The 21,098-nt window shown below is 49.8% G+C and overlaps 1 protein-coding gene across 1 annotated transcript in view; it reads left to right on the forward strand.

The window, feature by feature from the left end:
* Window positions 1–16,055: 16,055 nt before the first annotated feature.
* Window positions 16,056–21,098, forward strand: part of IGSF21 (immunoglobin superfamily, member 21) — a gene marked incomplete at its 5' end in the record, with an annotated part of 18,181 nt that continues 13,138 nt past the window's right edge. The window contains 2 exons of the mRNA XM_010152206.1: window positions 16,056–16,147; window positions 17,970–18,082. Of these exons, the coding sequence (XP_010150508.1) occupies window positions 16,056–16,147; window positions 17,970–18,082 (205 nt within the window). The remainder of the gene's footprint in view (window positions 16,148–17,969; window positions 18,083–21,098) is intronic.

Here is a 21,098-nt window from a genome sequence, read left to right on the forward strand (position 1 = left end):
AGGGCTAAGTGGGTTAAGGAGCCGTCAAGATGAAAAAGCGAGGGCGTGCGGAGGCAGCGAGCCGCTGGACCACAGATAATGATGGAGCCGTAGCCGCAGGGTCCCCCTGATTTTTGGAAAGCTGGGAAGCCCCATCTGCAAGCAGGGCGATGGCTTCTTGGCATCGCCGAAATCAGGGCTGGCCGATGAGCCGGCGCTCAGCTTGTCGCCTGAAATATGTTTCCCGAAACCGTTCGTCGGGTTTTTGTTTTACAGCCGTGTAAAATCAGAGCTGTGCTTTGTAAACATGAAAGGGAGGGCTAAATATGTCGAGGTTTGATCTCGGTGAGATATTTATATAGTCCTTATTTGAGCAGCTTGCTTTAGCTTCTCTATTTCTCCCTGCCCCCCTCTCCCCTCTCCTGTGATAGGGGAAAAAGCGGGAAAATTCAAGTGTATCTCCTTATTTTGAAGCTGCTTACAGGTTTTCTGGGCTTTGCAGGGACTTGCCCTTAGGGGATATCCTTGTGCCGCTTCTCCAAGCCAAAAAACAGCTTGGAAAAATCCCTTTGCAGTTACCTTTTTTATCAGCAAGCTGAATTTCTCCCCACTCTCCATTCCCAGGTTCCCCCCAAGGCTTTTCTTCACGGGGTTTTTCCTGGCTTGCATGCAACCCCCAGGGCGGCTGCTCCTTGCAAGTCTGGAGAAAGCTCGTTTTTCTTCTTTCTGTAGGAAAATAACAGCCTGTGGCTTTTACCGGGATGATGGGAGCCACCCGTTCGCGTCTCTGCTGAGCTCGTTTAAAGAAAAGAAGTGTCGGGTGGGAGTTTGTGTGCTGGGAGGGTGGGGTGGTGTGAGGGGAAAGGAGGAGCATCCTCTGCGCCACGTGGGAGCAAAACCTGCTCAAATTCACCTGCAAACCCACGGCACTGACCTGGAAAGCCATCCCATGCTCCCTCCATCCGCCTCTATTCCTGCTTTTCCCCAGCAAATCTTGCATTCAGCTCAGGGTCACTGCTACTTTTTCTTTTCTTATAAATCCTTTCCTACTATTTCCATGAAGTCTGAGCTTTGCTCTCGAGGTAAATCCAGGCCATGCAGGCAGACAAAACCCCTTCCAAAAATCCTCCTAACTGTGCTAATTGCCCTTCCCCAATTAGCCCCATTTTTCTCTTCCTACCAGCTGTGTTTTGTAGCACTTTGGAGCTGCCAGTTTGAATCTAGAGCTCTTTAAAAAAGCTTTAACACAGGCAAGGAACTTGCCTTCGCCTTACACCTTGCCCAGCTAATAAGCACCTTGAGGGTGCAGAGATATTCCATGCTTAATTTCTCCGTGGAAACCCTCATGTATTGAATCGTGGCTGGTCCCTGGCTGTCCCTGAGCATTTCTGAAGCTCCCCAAAATTTAAGAGCTCAGTTTTTGGATATTTACCTCCCAAATTTCCTTGCTGTAACAAGTCATGCCTTGGTATTATTAGTGCCCCCCCTCCCCCAGAAAAGCCTAGGGATGCCTTAGGGCTTGGGTTGGGGATGTTGTTCACCTCTTCTGAAATAAGGACTTGGCTTTCAGGTCCTGGGCTTGCTTAAGAGCCTTGAGCTAAGCAGCCCCTGACATATTCGGTGTGCTACGTGCTAAATGCAGAGTGTTACATGCTGAATGCAACGCGGTGCATGCTATACACTAAAGGCTAGATGCAATATGCTATATATATCACAGCCCTCCTCTGTGCCCTGAGGCTTCTCTGCTGCCTTCAAGCACTCCCAGGCAAGGTCTACCCTGGCAATTCATCCAGGCTTGAGCGACGATGTGGGGAGGCAGCTCAGCTCCTGCATCAATAGGTTTTTATGGAGCATCCAGCCATGGAGTTAACCCTGTTCTCCCAAGCCTCCCCTTCCCGTGGAGATGTTTCAGGGCTTCACGTGCCCTACCTGCCTTTTTGTTTTCTGGCTGTCATTGCAGAAATGGTCTTTTCTGTTGGAAAATCCTTGGCTGGGAACGCTTGACCAGCTCTCGCCTTGCTCCCTTCGCCGAGTGCTTTAAGATCTGCCGATGAAAAGCTCGCCACAGTGTTGGGATAAGAGCAAGTTTTATTTAATCCAGATGCGCTGATGGCTTGGGAATTAGGCTGAGACAGGGGCAAGGATCATGCTACGGCTCCTGCAGCACTTGCGGTGGGAAAAGCCTTCCAGGGAGGTGGGTTTAGATCTGAAAACCTCATCCCAGAAAGGAAGGAGATGGCCAGGACCTGCCTGGGATCATCATATACAGGGAGGACAAACCATGCCCCTGCTTGGGACCTGCCGGTGATGGGATTTACTCAATGCTTTGGGTTTTTTCCTCTGTTTTCTAAGAGAAAACCTTGATTTCAGTGACACTGAGTCAGCCTCTTTGCTCCTACATTGGCAAAGAGGAAAATCAAGGGAAGGAGCCTGCAGATCCCTACTTTTGTGGAGGCTGAAGGTGCAGCTCTCGCCTTGCAAACTTCCCAGCTGGTAAACCCTGCTGCAAAGAGCCGAGAGCGGGGAGGATGCAGCTGATGTGGCTGGTTTTATTCCCTTGCCAAGCTGCTCTCTTTGCCCTTTTGTTTGCTTTCTGTTGAGGCACTTGGAGTACTGACGGGCTTGTTTTTAACTAATGACTGGTGCTCACATTATCTCTCCCCAGCGTTATCTCCTCCCCACTTTTCCCTGTCTCCTTCCTAAAATAAACCGTCAATCACGGCCTTGTTTTCAACACTTTTTGGGATGGGATTTGCTGTGTGAGCGCCAAGGGCAGGAGGGCTCATAGTGACAGTAACTCATGGCTGTGATTCCCCCTATGGAATTACTATATAAAATCAGGTTTTTAGGGTCTGCGGGGCCATTTGGACCGGGGAAGGTGCATGCCCCGCTTGCTTGAACTCTCAGTGGGCTGAGAAACGGGGTTCATCCCCCTAAACACTGCGTCAGAGCCCTCACCAATGCGCTTATCTAGCGGGGTGACCTTGAGCCACTTTGGGGTGTGCTCGCAGGGTTAATACCTGGGGTAGGCATGTGTTTGCAACGGAAGCCAGTGCTGGAGCCGGTCCATTGAAATGCAATTACCATTTGTGTTAGCTAGAAGCAAAACTATCATTAATAGGGTCCTGGCAGCCCTGGTGAGGGAGGTTTGAGGCAGGGAAGGAGGCTTTTCCTGCAAAGCCCTGCTTGCCTGAGACTGCCTGGAGGGGAGTTTGGCTGCTGACTTCGAAGGGATTTAGCCCTTGATTCCAAGAAGGTTTGAGGAACATCAGGAAAAAACCACTTCTCCCAGTGGAGGGATGTTGGAACCCAGTGGAAAGATGACATGGAGGTGGAAACTTGGCATCACTGAGCCCTTCTGGACCTCCAGACCACACATCTCTCATCTTCTGGTGCCGGGAGTGCATCTCCATCTGCAAAAACCTTCTTGGCTGAGAGACTGGGTGTCTTGTAAGCTTTGCAAAATGGAGCAGGAGAGGCAGGGATTTAGTTCCTCTCCTGCCCAAACCTGTGTATCATTTCCCATTTATATAATGCCTTCAACAATATACTTGGGAGGGGACAGCAAAGGGGATTAGCAGTGGTTTCTCCAGCCCTGCTCCGCCTCCCTGTGCTTGGATATATAAATCCTGATGCTGCCTCCTATCTGCCCTGGCCAGGGAAAACAGGATCTGGAGACCCCTCTACCAGGATGCGTCTGCTTTGCACCTCTACTTATGCCTATTTTTTTTCTTTGCGTAGGGATCTGCAGTGATGATAGGCTGGAGGGATGCAGAGATGGTCCATAATGGGGGTTTGGGAGCAAAGTGATGGGTGGGATGCAGGGAGGCAGGGGGAACGTAGTGGGTGGCACTTGGGTTCACTCCTAGTTCATCACACATCATCTCTGCTGCTCCTTCCTCCTCCTGGTGAGCCCTCTTGCAGAGATGAGCACCTTCATCACACGTTGGCTGTTGGCTGCCTCTTTCCTTCTGAAAAAAAATATCCTTGGTTTGGTTGGAAATGGTCTGGAAGTGGATTTTAGTGGCCAAGTGATTAAGGTTTCCATCCCAGCTTTGCATCTCCGGAGAGCAGGGTTCAAAGCTTGGCTCTAGGTCGCACTTAGAAAGGTTTCACCCTGAATTTGGGCAGTCCTGTGATCTGAGATACTTCTGCTCCATCAGACATCTTTCTCATATTGTAATTTCAGAAAAGCCTCGTTCCCTGCAGATTTAGCTTCTGCACAAACTATTAGGAGAAGGGGACCACATGCACAGGCTTTGCCATCCTACCCCCATGCCCTGCTTGCAGAACCAAGAGCATCCCAAGAGCCAGTGGTTGAATTTGGCTGATTTTCATGCTTTTCTCCTAAAGATAAACCTGCCAAGTTGCATGGCAGAAGGACATAGTGACTCAGAGTGGGGTGGGAGGATGTGGCCAACTTTGCCTTACACAGCCCCCCAAAATATATACAGCAAGCTGCTGCGGAACAGGGTTTTCTCCATGCAGGATGAGTAACAGTCTAGATCTGCTGATGGAGAAGCACCATACAGTGCGTAGATACTGCTTCAGAGAGGATGTGAAAGATGTATCACCACCAGGAACAAGGCTGGGTGATAACTCTGCTGGGTCGGCTTCCAGACAGACCATCATTTGTGACGACAGTACTCCGTCGCTTCATCTCTGCTCAGGTCATCTTCCCCTTGCAACTCGATAACGAAGTATTTTCCATTTGGGCTGGCCAAGGTGGCTCTTTTTAAGCTGTATTTGCATCTTGTTGCGTTGTTATGGCTTTTTTGGTTGTTGTTGCTTCCCTAAGGAAGCTCTTGGCAAGCAGTTGAGGTATGCAAACTGGCTGGATATAGTTGGGTTTCCTCCTGACGGAGAGCAAATTTACGCCGCCGTAATTATAGCAACGGCGTGGGAGCGCAGGCGAGCCCGGTTTCCAAATTAAACCCTTCTGCTCCTCGAAATGCGTCTTTAATATTATTTTCTTTTCGAGCAGGAAACCACATCTGGGCGACTTCATGGTGGGAAATGATTTGGAGGGAGCAGGATGTGGGCACTTGGATGTTAGGGATGCTCGTGCCTCTGGGTTTGTTTGCATGGACCACCCTCCTCTGCCTCCTGATCTGCTAAAAGCTCCCTGCTGCGAGAAAACAACCCGATTCTGAAATTGAAAGGGCTTATTTAAACAATGTTATCTCTCTGGCAAAGGGGGAGAGCATATTGAATGGTTATATTTAGTGCTGAGTGTAGGACAAAGCAGATGCAGAGAGATTTTTAACACGAGAATGTTAATCACTTACACCACGCCACTTTGGAGTTTTATATATATTTTTTTCGTACATACGCAGCACACATGTGCTCAGACACCCATGTACTTGCTGAGGATGAGGATGGGAGTTGAACATCCCTCCTTGATTTGCTTTTTGACCTCTTTCCACCCCGGCAAGCCCATTCCAAGGGGGCAAATGTGGCTCTGGGAGCTGGAAACCCCCGAAACGCGCAGCAGAAGGGGTGTGATTTGGCTCTATAGAGATGTGCACAGTCCCCTGCCTTTCTGCCCCCCCAGATGGGATGGGGATGGGAAGAGGAGCACTTACAGGCTTGCAAATGGGCTGTTTAACAACCCCAGCAGTGCTCTCCCCCCTGGCAAGCTGCGAGGAAAGCCTACCGCATTACCCAGCCTCTATAACCCAACCTCATGGGAGCACTGAATTAAAGGAAATATTTTATGATCCTACGCTTCGTTATGTTTTATTAAAAGCAGAGCATTGGCCTCCCCTGCCACATTCATCAGAGCAGAGGCTCTGTTGGGGTTTTTTTTCCCCCCTCCCTCCCAAGCTCTTGCTGCCGTTGCTGTTGTTCCCAAAGCATCCATCTGCTTGAGTTTGCTGTAGGGCTGGTCCAGGGTCTCCTGGCAGAGGAGAAAAATACGCCATAGGGTGAAAATTGTGGATGATTGATTTATCCAAGGATGCTTCCTATGCAAACTGCCTTGGAGATGTGGAGTCATGCTGCAGAACTAGCTGGTGGATGCAGGAATAGGGATGGACATGGGAAAGTGGAATCATGGGGAGATGTCACCTCACAGAGGAATTTGAGTCATGGATGAAGATGAGCACATCCGCATGAAAAGATGCTCAGAAAAGCCTCCTCCCAGTTTTCAGCTTTGCTCCGTCGCAGGGCGATCAAGCCTGGGGTGGGAGGACCTCTGGGATGTCACCATTTTGAGGGAAAAGACCCCCAAAAATGCTAACATCCCCTCTGCAGAGGTAAAGTAGTGACCAGGGCTGGGAGTTTGCTGTATCAGCTTTCAAGATCAGCAGCAAAAAGCCAGACAAGTATTGATAACCAGGCATATCTGGAAGCAGTCGGGAGACAGAAAGGTATTAATTAGCAGTTATTTCTCAACGGTGCGGAGATGGATAGGGATTAAGGTAACAGCCATGTGCATCCTCTCCGTGAGAGCAGTGAAGTAACGGTAAATCAGTGTTATGAATCGGTGCTGTAAGAGGGAGATATGTTTTAATCTTATTAGCGGCACGCATTACTGAGAGAGCAAAGGGATTATTAATCACGGAGCGTAAATCGGGGAGAAGAGGGTAGCTTCAAATTAGCAATCCTGCCTTGTAAAGCCAGCACTGAGAGGAATAGTGGAGATGGAAGAGAAAAGGCAGTGGATGGAGGTTGAGTTGGGGGGAAAGTACCAAGGGAAAGGGCCAGGGGATGAGGGTGGGATATGGCTGCCCCCTGCCTTGGCCAAATTGGTACCTGGGAGTGAGTGAAGGGGTGTCTGTGGGCCAGTGTCACAGCCCAGAGCTGGAAATCCCTGTCGGTTGTGTCTGTTACAGTGTGGGATATGTAGGTATCTATCCCATCATCCCATCTGTCTGGCCTTCCTTCACTCCTCCATCCATCACTCTGTTGCTCCCTCCCTCCATCCATCCCACCATCCCTCCTTCATTCCCTTCATCCCTCTGTACTTCCATCTATCCCTTCCTCCATCCCTCACTCTATCCCTTCATCCCTTCCTCTATCCTTCCCTTTATTTCTAGGTCCCTCGATCCTTCCCTTCCTTCATCCCTCCCTCTATCTGCCTAGTCTTCCATCCCTCCAGTCCTCCATCCCTCCCTTCATCCCCTCTATCCTTCCGTCTATCCTTTCCTTCATCCCTCCACCCCCTACCCCCATATCCAACCCGTAGAAGACACCGTCTGCCTCTGGGTCGCTCTCCGTGGAGCACAGAGGGTTTTTCAGTGGTGGAAGAAAGGAGCAGGGTGCCTTTGGCTGCTCCTTAGCACCCAGCTCAGCTAACAGCAGCTCCAATCTGGCTGCCTCAGCCTCCCCCAAGGTCATTTTTGGGGTGAAGAGCTGCGCATCTCTCCCTAAATTGCCAAAAAAAAATGGATTTTGTAGCACTTGGCATGTCTGTCTGGCATCAGGCTTTATTTACCCCCTTCCTCTGCCTGAGGTTGTGCCTATGGAGAAGCTGTTCAGAGGGAAAATAGAAAAGAAAATACTACTAATAATCCCTTTCCAGTTAGGTGGCACAGGAATCGATGGTGCGGGCAGAGATCGCTCATGGCAGACATCTGGGATGGGAGGGGGAGAATCGATGGCTGCCTCATTTGTCACTGATCAAAAATATGGGATAATTGGATTTCTTGCAAATAGAGAAATAAATAAGCAAATTCATCATTGGGTCATGGTCACCTATTTCTCCTGGGCCACCTTGGCATAGCAAAACCCCGCCAGCACCTCCAGCTTGGCGGAAAAGCCAACAGCAGCATCTAAACCTAAATCCTCCTACTAGTTCTTCAGCAAAATTAATTATTTTTCCCCCTTCTGCCCACCCCACGCCTGTGTATCTCCCACTAAAACTGGAAGAAGAGAAGGTTTAGGCTGGATTGTGGAGTTTCAGATGGGAAAATTCAAAATTGCACTTATTTTTCCAGGAAGTAGCACCTCTAATAACTCCTTGCTGTTTCTCCGAGCTGAGATTTTTGCTGGATCTCAGATGGGTTTGTAAAGGGTCTCTTGTGTTCCACCCTTGCAAGTGGGGAAACTGAGGCACAGAGTGGGACTCGCTCCAAAAATCATCCTTTGAGCAGCTCTCTGACTGCTTCCAGCTCTACTAATTAGCCCTGGCTGGGATTATGCTCCAGCCTAGATTAATGCCACGAGCCGTGGTTTCAAATAATTAGCTGTCGGTGTCATAATCCTCACCCCGAGGAAGGGCAGAGCAGCGGCAGAACCATCATCTGCTGCTGGCAGATCCCTCCCCAGCTCACCCAGGAAGTGGATTGGGATGTCAGGAGCTCAGCACCTTTTTTGCCCAGGTTTCAACATCTGTAGCTAATCCATCAGCTTCAGTTTGGAGCTCTAACACACCAGGCTGGATACAAATAATTTGCTTTTTTACCCCTGAATGGCATCTCCACGCTGGTTTTTGCTCGGCGGTGCTTTCAGCACTGGCTGGAGATGAGACCCTTGATCCCAAGTAAGGTTTTCCATAATCCCCTGTACTCGGAGGCAGCATCCAGGTGTTGCATCTTCCTGATGCCAACATGGGGAGGGATGCCAGAAGGGATCCAGCTGATGGGGAATCTCTTCTGTGTTGGGATGGAGACTGATCCTGTGGCTGGAAAAAGGGGTCTGGGCATTTGCTGGGGCAGGGGGCATGTTTCCAGTCCGTTGCAGAGCTCTGTTGCAAGGTTTTTGGGGGAATGCTGCACCGTCCTGGAAGCATTGCGTTGAATTTGGTGCCCAGCGATTGCTCCCGCTCTGCTAAAGTGGGATTGTAGGAAAATTCCTCATCTGGTGAGCTTGGGATTTGCTGGGAAAAGACAAGACCCTGCTGCAGTTCTCCATGGAAATACGTGCAATTACTGCCCTTGCTGGGGAAGCAGCCCACATTGCGTGGTCAGCTCGTGAAGCAATAATGGGGTAAAATAAGAAAGAAGTTGAATTTTTTAGCAGGTCTTGAGGTTAATTAGGATCAGCAACAAGGCGCTGTTAGAAAAGGGAGAACGTAAATCTCTCCTGGGAGTTATTAGCAGAAGTGGCGTGCAGGAGGGAGTTACTGCTCCACAGTTGAGGCCAGGGGGTTGTCAGCAGCTTTGGGTGGAAAGCTTTAAGGAAAATCCAGCTGCTGTGGAGGAAATCCACAGGAGAGCGAGAAATCGTCCAGGAACTGGGTTTGCTTAATTGGGGAAGGGAAAATTTGGGGCAAGAGGGAAAGGATGAGTACCTAGAGCTGGTGCAACGCAGCATGCACGAGGATGGGTGACATCTCCCACCTGCTGCATCCCGTTTTGCCAAAATCCGTTGTCTTTAGGTCATAGGATGGGAATAAAATTGGTGTGCAATTAGTTTGCAGGACTCTGCCTTAAACAGTTGGTGTGTGGTTTTTCAAACAGCACCAGTGGCAGGCTGCATGACAGGCAAGCAACCCCTATTTGCATGTATGCACACATGCAAATGAAGAGCACGATCTCCGCTTAAAAAACAGGGCATCTGGAGCCCTGGTTGACCCAGGCATGGTTTGGGCTTCATTTTGGCATTGGCTGCAGCTTGCACAGCTGAGGAGAGGCCAAGGGGTGCTGGCAAAGCCATTGCTCTGAGTCAGTGATGCCACTGGGTTTTTGAGGGAATTCAGCTTTGCTAGACTAGATTTCTCTCCTTTCCTGGGCAAGACATCATTTAGGACTCTGAAAACCCCCAAAAAAAGCACTCAGGAGATGGCCAATTCCTTAAATAAATGGGGATAAAGGAACAAGACTGGTGAATAATGTAATGATGACAAACATCCTCCCCTTCCAAAACACCAAACCCAATGACCCAGCACAGGTCACGGCCACCAGTTTTAACAGCTATAAACCACAGCTGGGTGCTTCAGCGCTGTGCTAAAGCATTATATTTTAATGGCAATATCAGTAGGGTGAAGATGTGGCAGTAAAATATATTCCTTTTCCGCCCTTCCCCCCCCCAGCATCGTTAGGAGGTGGAGGCGTGTGTCGTAAGCGGGTGGCTTTACGGCGATGCGCTGAGCGTGCCGGCAGCGTGCGTGTGTGGGGAGAAATTATAAATAAAACTTTACTGTGCTAGAGTAAATGCTGCTAAACATACTTCCCGTCTGTGCGGCGGCGGGAGATAAATATTCCATCTATAATTTATGGACGTGGCCTCCCAGCCTGCGCCGGGGGGGTGGGGGTGCTTTGGTAGCAGCTAATAAAATACAATATATCAAGAAAACTTATCAATGCAGCAAGCACAACCCTGCTGATAATGTGCGTGGGGTGGTGAGACCCATCTCCTTCATGTTGACCGCTCTTTTTTGGGGTTGATTTATGAGTTTTGGGGGTTGGGTGGGTGTTTGTCAAGCGGCTGTTGGTTTTGGTCGGGTCTCTGGTCTTTCTCCACATGTATGCATGTGGAGAAATGTTCTTGTAGGGGTAACCTCAGCCTTCAGCCTTGGGGGTGTTGAAATATCACCCAAATGGAAAATATTTCCCATTCAATCCAGTAAGTTACCCCCTAAAATCCTACTGCTCCCAGTTGTCCAGTGCCTGTTGCTTCCCTCCAAACCTCATTCTTCTTGCATTCAGCCTCAAAATAACACTTCACAGTCTGGAGCATCTCTCCTTTTGTATTTTGTGGGTTTGGCTTCACGGTGGCTCGCATCTCTTGGGGTCGGCAGACAGCATCCCTTGGCTTCCTGACTTCAGGATTTATGCCACCAACATTGTGCCTCTGAGTTTCTATCTGGGAAATCACCTGATTTTTAGGTTGAGGGATCCACTGAGCATCCAAATGATGCATCCAAGGTCATCCTGGGTGTCGGTAGCAGAACACAGGCTTGCTCCAGCCCAACGCTCCGGCTGTTTTGTCTCAAAACTTCCATCTTTTTTCTGGAACAACTGATTTCCTGAGGATTTCAGGCAAACACCTTGACGGAGATGTAGTACAAGCACTAAGTTGGCGCCGCGAGTAAAAGAAACCAAGCTAGAAACGGGCTTTCTCATCTTGTGCTCCGATGAGCTGGAACAGCTGTGCCAATGAGCCTTCGCTTAGAAAAGGCACGATGAAGACGTTAAAGTGGATTTTGTTTCAGTCCATGCCCAAGCCACATAGCTGATATGGATGGCTCTCTCCTCCGCAGATTTGTTTGTCGGGAGACGTGCACGAAAGGTGGTGACAAGCTTGTAAAATGCTGGTGTTTACATCTGTTTTATTAGCCGGCGCTTGGTGACGGATAGAGCTGGGGCTTGGGTAGTTGATAGAAGAGTTACAGGAGAGGGAAAGGTGGAAATGCTGGAAGGAGGAGATGAAGGGGCAGGAGGTGGGCATTGGAGAGGGAGAAGGAGACACCGCAGCATCCTGAGGTTCCCACGACCCAAATCACCCATTGCGTTTGCGTGCCCAAAGTGGCCCAAACTCTCCCTCTCTGTGCCTGAGGTCATTTACCAAGCCGAGGTTGTGCTGATGTGCATGAAAACCCAGCTGATCCAAAGCATTTGTAACATGTTTTTAGCCCAGCATGATCCATTTTGAGCCTCGCTCTTTGTTTCTCTGCAGCCTGCAGCATTGCTGCACCATACCAGGGCTTAGCTATAGGCGCTGGTATGTAAGAGCCAACCTCTGCCTTTAAGAGTGTAAAAATAACTGTAGTGTTCATAATGAGGACAAAACTGGTCTAAAAATTGATTTTTCTTAAGATATATCGACATAACTCTTTGGGAAGTCCTTATGTGATTGCTCAGTGTTGAAGATGCTCTCTGTGCTACTAAGACTGCTGCCTGCAAGTGGTGTTGGGTACTGTGGCATGGCATAAAATTAGGCGTTATTTCTTTTTGACTGTGATATTTTTTCTGGGACAAATCCAGGATTTAAGGAAAAAACCAAAAGCTGTGGGCAGTGCTCAAAATTCTTGTCTCAAGTGGGTTTTGGCACCAGCATTGAAATTGTTGGGAGCTGATTTGGGGTTTTGCGTTATGTGTATGCATTATTACAAGCTTGGGTTGTGACGTGGTGAGAAAATGTGACCAGTAAAGCTTCATTATTTTGTAGTTTTGACACATTTTGATCATGAAATCTGAACTGAAACAGACACCTTATGGTCTGTCTATCCCAAACAGCCTCAATGAAGTGGTTTTCTCAGTTAATCTTGATTTAAAAGGGGTCAGAAGGCCAAACCGGCCACACTCAATCAATGTATTGATTAAAATTATTGATTTAGATTACAAAGCTAACAAGACACAAGATGCATCCATAGGATCTGTCAGGTTCAACATGTCTATTGCATCCTATTTAGTTTGAGAAAAATGTACCAACGCATATTCTATACGTACTCCCTAGTTATTCTGTACGTCTTCTCCCTGGCTCTGCAATACCTAAAGATTTAGGGGCTGGTTTGGTCCAGCAATCCCCATAAAGAACAATTAGAGGTACAGCTGCAAAATGTTTCCTCCCACTTATGCAAATGGGTGAGGTAAGAGGCATCTAATTAAATGTTTGTACTTTAATACACCGCGGTGTGAAGGAAGATGAATTTTAATTACCAGCTCTTAATTGTTTGGTCGGCCTGTTAATATCCTATTTACACAGTATTAATACAATTTGCTCTCTGCCAGCAGGGCTCTTCCTCACGGCGGGTGATGCTGGGTTTAGTGGTTTGATTTCCCGAAATAGCCCCGTTTTGCCAAAGCCAGCGCAGTTTTTGTGTGGACAGCGGTGGGTTTGGGGATGCTCAGCCCTGCTGGTGCTTGATTTTGTGATTTTCTCAAAGGGCAGGGTGGAAATTCAGTGAAAATTCAAGCAGTTCATGCCTTTAGAAACACAAAGGAGCTGCCCCCAACCCATTTTTTCCTTTGCAAAAGGACCTTTTTCTTTGGAAGCACGATGCTGACTCCATCTGTCACATCCCATTCCACTCACTGTTGTTAAACCTGTGTTAAAACACTTACTTCTCTATTAAAAAAAATAGAAAATAAATCAGTGCAGCAGCTTTCCATGAGGAAAAGCTCAAGATTCAGCAAAATTTAGCCGCTCCAGATTGGGACAGACGCGAATCCTTTGCCAGTTCATGACCCTCGCAGCCCTCCTGGGTTAGCAAGGAGAGACAGCAACATATTATAATTGTAAATCACCCTGGAATATCATAAATAAGGCATTGCCGGAGCTGGGGCGGGAGGGAGAAGGTATTTGCTGTGCTCACAGGAACAGGAGCAACTGCTGGCGTTTAATCTTTAATGAACAAGATGTTGCAAAGTGCTGCAAGTCAAAGCGAGTTTGCTTAACGCTCCTCAGCCCCGGCGTGTGGCGGCTGACATCCCTGGCCCTGGGGCTTCGTGCACGGTCGCGAACCCTTGCAGGCTGGTGATCTCCCCACGTGCCACCCATCGTCTCCCTCGGGTTAAGAATGGGGAGCATGATTGCTCCCTGCTTTTTTGGGGGATGTTTTTTTAGCATCCCAGTCGGCTCTTCTGCAACAAAGTGCCTCATCAGGCAGCAAATGCCTTAAAGCCTGGAAAATTATGACAATCAGTCCTGCACTGATTAGGGGGGTCCTCCTCTCTCTGTTCGTATTTGCACCCCAAAATACCATCCTAGCCCTGGCTTGGAAAAGTGAGTGCCGGAAGGCAGCGGGAGGAATTGGTGTGAATTATGTATGAGCCCCGCTAATCACGGGCTGATTAAAATGATGATGTGTTAATATTATCTCTCCCTGTCGCCTCCGCCGAGGGGGACGTACAGGGGACTTGAAGGATGGGGGACACACAGCGGGGGCAGATGGGGCCGCTGCATTCCCACGTGTCCTCTCCTCCGGCTCCATCCCAAAGCATCGCTCTGGTCTGATCCCTGGAAACGCCGCTTGACTGTCCCCAAATGCAGGGATGGGGACAGGTTGATGCTTGGGGATGTGTCCCCAAGGGACAGAGCCCAGCATCACTTTGAGGTTAGCTTTTTGGAAAGCCCTGGGAGGTGAGAAATCAGGGAACAGGAGCGCCGGTCGAGCGTAATAGATGAATATTTGATTTAGATAGCTTAAAAATATCAGGCAAATGGGGAAGATTTGGAGGGGGTGCTTTGCTCCATCACCCTGAGGTTTTCCAGGGCACCCAGGGGTGCTGTGGTCAGTTGCCAGCCAGTCGCCCACCCGTCTGCTCTCTCGCTCCACAGCACAGGAGGCACCTCAGGGTTTTTGAGTGGGTGCTGCATCCCAAGAGATTTCCATGGGGTGATCGGCTGCTCTCATGTACAAAAATCCCCGAGGGGGGAGCTCAAATAGGGCAAAACCGGGGCTTTCTGCCAGCATCTCGGCGGAAGCATCCGGCCGCGTCCTCCGCTTGCGTGGCCGGGGTGAAACCTGCTTCCTCCCTCCCAAGCATTTTGTAATTGAAAGCGCTGAGCATGTTACAATGTGCTCCTTTTATTAATGTGTCACTCCTGATTTAAAAGGACATTTCATTTATCTCTCCCTTCCCCCTCCCCTCCACCCCCCCCCCTTTTTTTTTTTCTTCCCCTTAAACTGGATGTCGCAAGAATTCCCACTGCTCGCTGGCAAAAATGCTCTTTTCTCCCCAGGGATGCGATCTAATCAGAGGGCTGAATTTCCATAGGTCAGAATCTAATCAGAGGGTGGCCTGGCACAGCTTTCGCTATGAAATATGTCTTATTTCAAAAGAGCAAAGGCGAAGGAGAGGAGCTTCAGGGTTCAGAGCTGCTTTTGGGATGCGGATAAAGTGGAGGATGATGGAGATGTTGGGTTGGGCTCCTCCTTTGGAGTTGCAAATCAGCCCTGCTTAAATAGTCCTTAGGATATAGTAATACCTGTTGCTGCTGGTTTCTTCTCCTCAGTAAACCCAAAAAAAGGGACCAAATCAGGGATTTTGAGCACCGATGACACCTTGCCGTCCTCCGCTGCTGGAAAGCAAAGGGGAGGGGGGATGAGGGATGAGATTTGCATGTCAGCCCCAGCAAAACAGCGGGCTTTGGATGGCTCCATCTGGATTCCTGCTTTATTTTTCGGTGTCAGGCTTTATTTTCCCTGCTTTTCCCCCTCCCTACATGCATCCTTAGCATGTGGAGAGCTGGCTCCTCCAGGGACCAGGCATCTGTTTCTTCCTGTTCTCCCTCTCACTCGTGCTCATTCCCTCCTTCTTTTGCCCATCTTCTGGGGCGATTTTGCTCTGAATTTGGCAGCTGATGCTCTTTGAGCTGGTGCGTTTTCACCTTCCCGCCCCATCCAGGCATCGCTGGGGCTCCAGCATCAGCCCCCTGCGGGGTCCCTGTCCATGTCCCTGGCACCAGTGCAATAAATCACAGAGCTCCAGAGCTTCACCTTTGCCAGGCAGGATCTGCTCAGGAGAAATGCAGGAGCATCCTTCACTTACACTCCGGTATTTTTAAGGATCAGTTGTCCTCCCAGTACAGCCAAGCCTGAATTACTGGGCGTAGAGGTGGGAGCTGGTGGGCTGCAGCCCCATTGCCCTCTCAAAGTGTTTTTGCAGCACATGGAGGGAGCAGAGCAAAATTTAAAAAGCTCATTTTGGCTTTTTTGAGCTGTCTAGGAGATGCAGGTTGAGGATGTGTTTGCAGGGTGATTTCCTCAGATAAATGCTTGAGCCAAGGCGTTAGCCACACGTGAGTGGAGGTGGGTGGCTGGGGCCACCCCAGGCTTGATTATTTTTGACTTCAAAAAGCCAGCAGTCATCAGGAGATGGTCTGAGCACCACAAACACCTGGCTGGCCCAGGATGGGGATGCTCCAGCTTCCTGTTACCATGCACAGGGTCTGAAACGCAATGAATGCTATGGGAAGAGCATCCGGAGATGCTGTGGTTACGAGCCGGGAACTCCTGTATCTCAATAATTTGCAGGTGTAAGGGAAAACGCAATCTCAGCTCTTTGTCACCCGTCAGTTCTGCCGCCGGCTTTATTTAATCGCCCTGTTGATCCGCGCCGGGGGCAGGAGGGAGACGTAATCTCGCCCAGCGGCTCCCAACGCTGGTTGATGAAGAGGGAGAGCTTTTCCACACGCCTGGAGCCTTCGTCCCTGGCGCAAATCTGTCCCCAATTTCCTTTGGGCAGACGCCACTGTGCTGCAAAACGTTTGCTCGTCCCCCTCCCTTTGCTTTCGTGCCTGTTGCTCATCTTGCTTCTGGAAATGTCAGAAGCAAAGCGTGGGAGAATCGGGGCACCTGCTGCGAGACCTCGCCTGACCTTCCTCGCGTCCCTCCTCCTCCTCCCCCTCCCATCGCTGCCTGTCTGCAAAGCCCCGAATTCGAGGGGACCGCGTGCTGTGTTGGCAGCCGCAAGGAATTAATCCTCGCTTTAGCGTGCTAAAATAAACCCTGTCCAGGCAAGGAGAGAGGCTGGAAAGAAGCCGTCCCTGAATGAGCGTGGCTGCTGGTGAGGATTTGGGTTGCTGTCGGCGAGGAGGGAGGTGTCAGGCTGGGATTGCAATGGTGCAATATTAAGCCCTATTTCAGGGCTGAAAACAGCCTTTAATTTAGCCCCAATCCCTGCTTGGCGCTGCTGTCTCCCATGCACCTTCTGTGCAATGCTGCAAAGCACCCCCCAGTACTCACCACCACCAAAAATTCCCCCTTTTTCCACATTTCCTTGCATCCAGCTGATGGCAGCAGCAAACCTGCTTTTGCAGTCCCCCCAAAAAGAAGAGATTTTCTTGGGTTTCTTGACGTTTCCTGAATTTTAGAGCCTGGTGCTCAATATGCCGGGCCATGCTGCCGTGCTGTTGCAGCAGGCACGTGTGTGTGCAGCGTGCTGTCCCGCAGGTTGTGGCTGAGATTTACTGCAAAAACACCAGCAACTTGTTTTACAAGGGATGTGAGCTTCGAATTGCTGGCTGTGGGACTTATAAAATCACCTTCCCCTCTTTTGGGGCATCTTCTGCAAGGGAGCCTCAGTGTCTGCAACACCCTTTCCAAACCTGCTTCTGTTTTGCAGATGCTCTGGGGTTTTTCTACATTGGTTTTCCACCAGATGCAAGCAGTAATTAAAAAAATAATGGGATTTTGCAGTGAGTTAAGGGCTGTTTTGGGGTGCCCTGGTTGCAGACAGTGTCAACTGGGTGCAGTCAGGGTAAGGATGCTAAAGAAAGGCTTGGATCTGCCAGGCTGTCAATCTGACATCTTCCAGCAGCCAAAGGAAATAGAGGAAAATAAAATAGAAATGCAATTGCCTGCCCTCCTGACCCTGGCTGCTCCATGCTCCTGCAATAGTTCTGCAGCAAATCGAGGGGAAATGGGGAGAAAATGGCCAGACAGGATGGCCCGTGCTCTGATTTTCCCTCTGCTACGAGGACAGATCCTGCATCTGGTGATGGGGGAGATGGGGAAGGAGCAGGCTGTCGGCCAAGGCTGGGCTGTAAAACCACAGGTTGGGCTTTGCACATCCTCTGATTAATCTGTTGGACCTGCTCCCATAAGGAATGAGTAATTTAGAGGGTTTTAAAGCAAGCCTGGGACGGAGGAACTTGGTCTGCAGTGGGGAGAGAACAAATGTGGGGCAGATGGTGGTGGAGACAAAGTCAAAGCCAATATCTTCAGAGGAAGGATGGGCTTGAGTGTGTAGGTGGGAAAGGTGGCTGGTGGGATCAGGGCTTTATTCATGGACCGAAACAAGCCTTAAAATCTGGGCACCTGGGACTTACTTGGACAAAAGTGGGGAGTTTTGCAAAGATGGGGAGAGAAGCAGTGAAACAGTCGGTACTTACATTTTGCCGTAAGCTGGTAAATAAGGTCGGGAAGGATTTTCCCCAGCTGGTGCTTTTTTTGGTGTGTTGGGAGCAGCCAAAATTTATCACTGCAAGGAGGCAAGATGCCATGCTGATGGGCAAGTGGTTATCCCTGTGTGGGATGCAGCCAGCATTTGCACCCCATAGCAGGGCTATTAATACTGTAAAGCCATTTGAAAAGAGTCTTTTAAACCCCTGCCCCACCTTTCCCTGGAAGCTCATGTCTCTTTTTCTAACTTTTCCAGCCTACTTGACAGTCAGCATCGAGCCGCTGCCGCCTGTGGTGGTGGGAGATGCCGTCACCCTCAAATGCAACTTCAAGACGGATGGGAAGATGCGGGAGATCGTCTGGTACCGGGTAAGCGACACCAGTGCCCCTTCCCTGCCCTTGGGGACGGGGATACAGAGCCACACGGCTGCTTTGCTCCTGTGCAACAGAAGGTCAAGGCTGGATGGAGGAGAGGAAGGCAGACAGCATTCTTGCTGATGGGAATATCGATTTGGCAGGCAGGCAGGCTGGCCTTTGAAAGCCTGGGGAGGGGGAGCAGAGATGTAAAATGGCTTTGCAATTGTCCTGAGGGCTCCATGAGGTTTTCTCCAGGTGTTTTGCTACGGTTTAGAGGTGGATTTGGGGTTGGCAGTCTCGGTTCAGTGCTGGGTTGGTGCCAGTCAGGATTTGGGAACCGGGGACTTGAGTCGGCGCCGCTGTGCAAGGAGATTTTCGTGTTGGCTGTGAACTTATGCCAAAAAAAAGAGGGTGGTTTTCATGCTGTGGGGGACATGATGCATAACTGAGAGTGTCTGGGGGTTGAGGAGCAGTGCTGGGCTCTTCATAGGAGAGCAGTGCTGAGACTCCCCCAAAAACCTTTCCCCTTGTCATCCCTGTCCACAAAATATCAAGAGATGCAGGATGCTAATCTGGACCAAAGAAACACATAGAGTGTCTGGTTTTATTTGGGAAGGGGGGATTTGAGGGCTGTAGCATTTCCCCCTCAACCAGCATCACTCTATCTGCGCCAAGTCTGGATCCAGCCTCAGATATAACAGTCCAGAGGGGATTTTTTGGCTTCGTCCACAGAATTTCAGGATAAACTGCCAAACACAAACACATTAAAAAAAAAAAAAAACCAAAGTGGTTTGATCAGAGAAAGCTTAGTTTTCCAGAATGGGGAAAAAGCTCAGCTCTTGGTTTGCACATTTGTCCCTGGAAGAGGCAAAGAGAGAGCTCATCGGGCAGGTGGCATTGGGTGAAGCGCTCGCCCTTTCCTGTACGGTATTTTTTCTTGGTTTTACCATTTTTCTGCTACCTGAACAAGGAACATCTCTGCCTTAAAGCTCTTCTTCGCTCCCAGGTGGGTTTATAAATAAGAAAAGATGCTCTCTATACTGATACATATCCAGCTGCTGGAGCGCAGTGCTTGCACAGGAGTGTTTCTTTCGAGTCCTCGCTTTTTGCTATAAATATGTGTATTTAGGTGTGTAGGGGATGTAGGCAGAGAACTAGAATCACAGCATGGTTTGGGTTGGAAGGGACCTTAAAGATCATCCAGTCCCACCCCCTGCCATGGGCAGGGACACCTTCCACTAGACCAGGTTGCTCCAAGCCTCATCCAGCCTGGCCTTGAAATATCCAGATGTGGACCTAAAGCTGTCCCAAACCCTAAATTGCAGCTTGTAATTCACTTGTCTCCCCCTTATTTTGGGGAGGAGGCTTTTTGCCTGGTGCTCGTTCCACCAGCATTGCCATTTCCGCCGGGTTTTTCCTTCCCTTTTCCACTTGGTAATATTGGATTAACCCACTTTCTCGTGAGCTGGGGCTGGATTTGCATAATCCCCCCTGTGCGGAGAGATGCTGGAGCCCTCGGTGAGATGATGCTGTGCCGGGGCGACTGGGCAAATCACGCTCTGAGAAACCACAGAGAGAGAAGCATGGGGAAAAAATAACCCAGCTTTTATTTTTATGGCCACAAATCCCCCTTCCTTCCAAGTTTTTTACACCCCCCCCCACCTTTTTCTGCTTTCCCAAGGAGCTTCCTGCATTTGGAAAGTTGGGGTTTTTGTAGAGCACCTGGGGATTTCCTAAATTCCCCCCTGATTTTAGAGGATTTTTCCCCTTCCCCTCCCCCCACCTTGTCTTGCTCATGGACTTTTGCAGCTGCCTGAACCCCCATTCACAGCTCCCCTGTGCAGGAGGTGACGGATGGTCTCGGGTGAGCTGGGGTGGAGATGCTGGGGCTGTGGAGTTATATTTATACTGTTTGTAAATCATCCTGACAGCACTGGAGCAGTGGAGCAGGATGGTTGTTGGGACTCTCTGGGAGAGAGTCTGAAAATCCCATTTCTCTTGGTTTATTTTACAGGGAGTAGAACAAGCTCCTTGAGTTTAAGGATGCAGAGATGTTCCAGGGGTGTGCATAGAGTTGCAGGCAGGGAGGAAGGCGAAAGAAAGGGGGGTGCAGCAGCAAACTCCGTGCAGTTTAGTGTAGGACATGGGGTGGGTGCATACCTCCGTCAGGGTGCATCCATAAGCCGTGGGGTGGGTGCATAACTCATCGGGTCTACACATAACCCATCAGTGCATGTGCACATCTTCTTGAGAGCATGTGTAACCCATGGTGGGGGTGTGTAACCTGTTGGGGTGTGTGCACACCGGGGCTGAAGGCTGTGAGGTATAAAGGGGCTTCTTACCATGGGTAAGACAGGTGAAGCCCCACTGAGAAGCACCACACTGCAAACCAGCACAACCCAGATCCACTCTCAGCAATTCCCCTGCAGCCCCATGACCGAGGGATGGAGAGCAGGGATGGCAGCAAGAGACAACGTTTTATTGGGTCAGAAAATCCCTTGGTAAGAACCTCAGCTCTGGGTCACTTGAAGTGCAGAAGACTCGAGGAGTACTGGGATGAGCAAAGAGGCTTTTTCACGACATCAACAGGAACATGCACCATCTGCAGAGGCGTTAATGAATATCCAGCCATCCCCCTCCATAGTAAATTCATCTCTGGAAGGTGTGATCTGCCCAAGACCATGTACAAACATGGGTCCGAACCCCTTGCACGTTAGGCAAGCGCCCAAAATCCCTTAGAGGGGGTGAGGGTGGTGGCATCCTTGCAAACGAGCTTGTAATGAGTCGGGGAAGACACGGAGCTGTCAAGCTGTTAGCTGGCTCCCATCGCAGGCGTCTCAGGGGTCATGCTCGAGACCTGATTAGTATGGTCACTGCCACGCCACAGCAAGGGCTGGGGAGAGAGAAAATTACTTTTTGCAGCAGTGCAGAGCTCAAAAAAACAATAGTACAGAAGGGAAAATCCTCTGAGCCTCTGCTCTCTGGCTTTGTACAGACATCTGGCAGCGGCAGGGGGGAAAAGGCAGAC

This window comes from Eurypyga helias, unplaced genomic scaffold (assembly GCF_000690775.1).
Source record: "Eurypyga helias isolate BGI_N326 unplaced genomic scaffold, ASM69077v1 scaffold9225, whole genome shotgun sequence".
NCBI lineage: Eukaryota > Metazoa > Chordata > Aves > Eurypygiformes > Eurypygidae > Eurypyga > Eurypyga helias.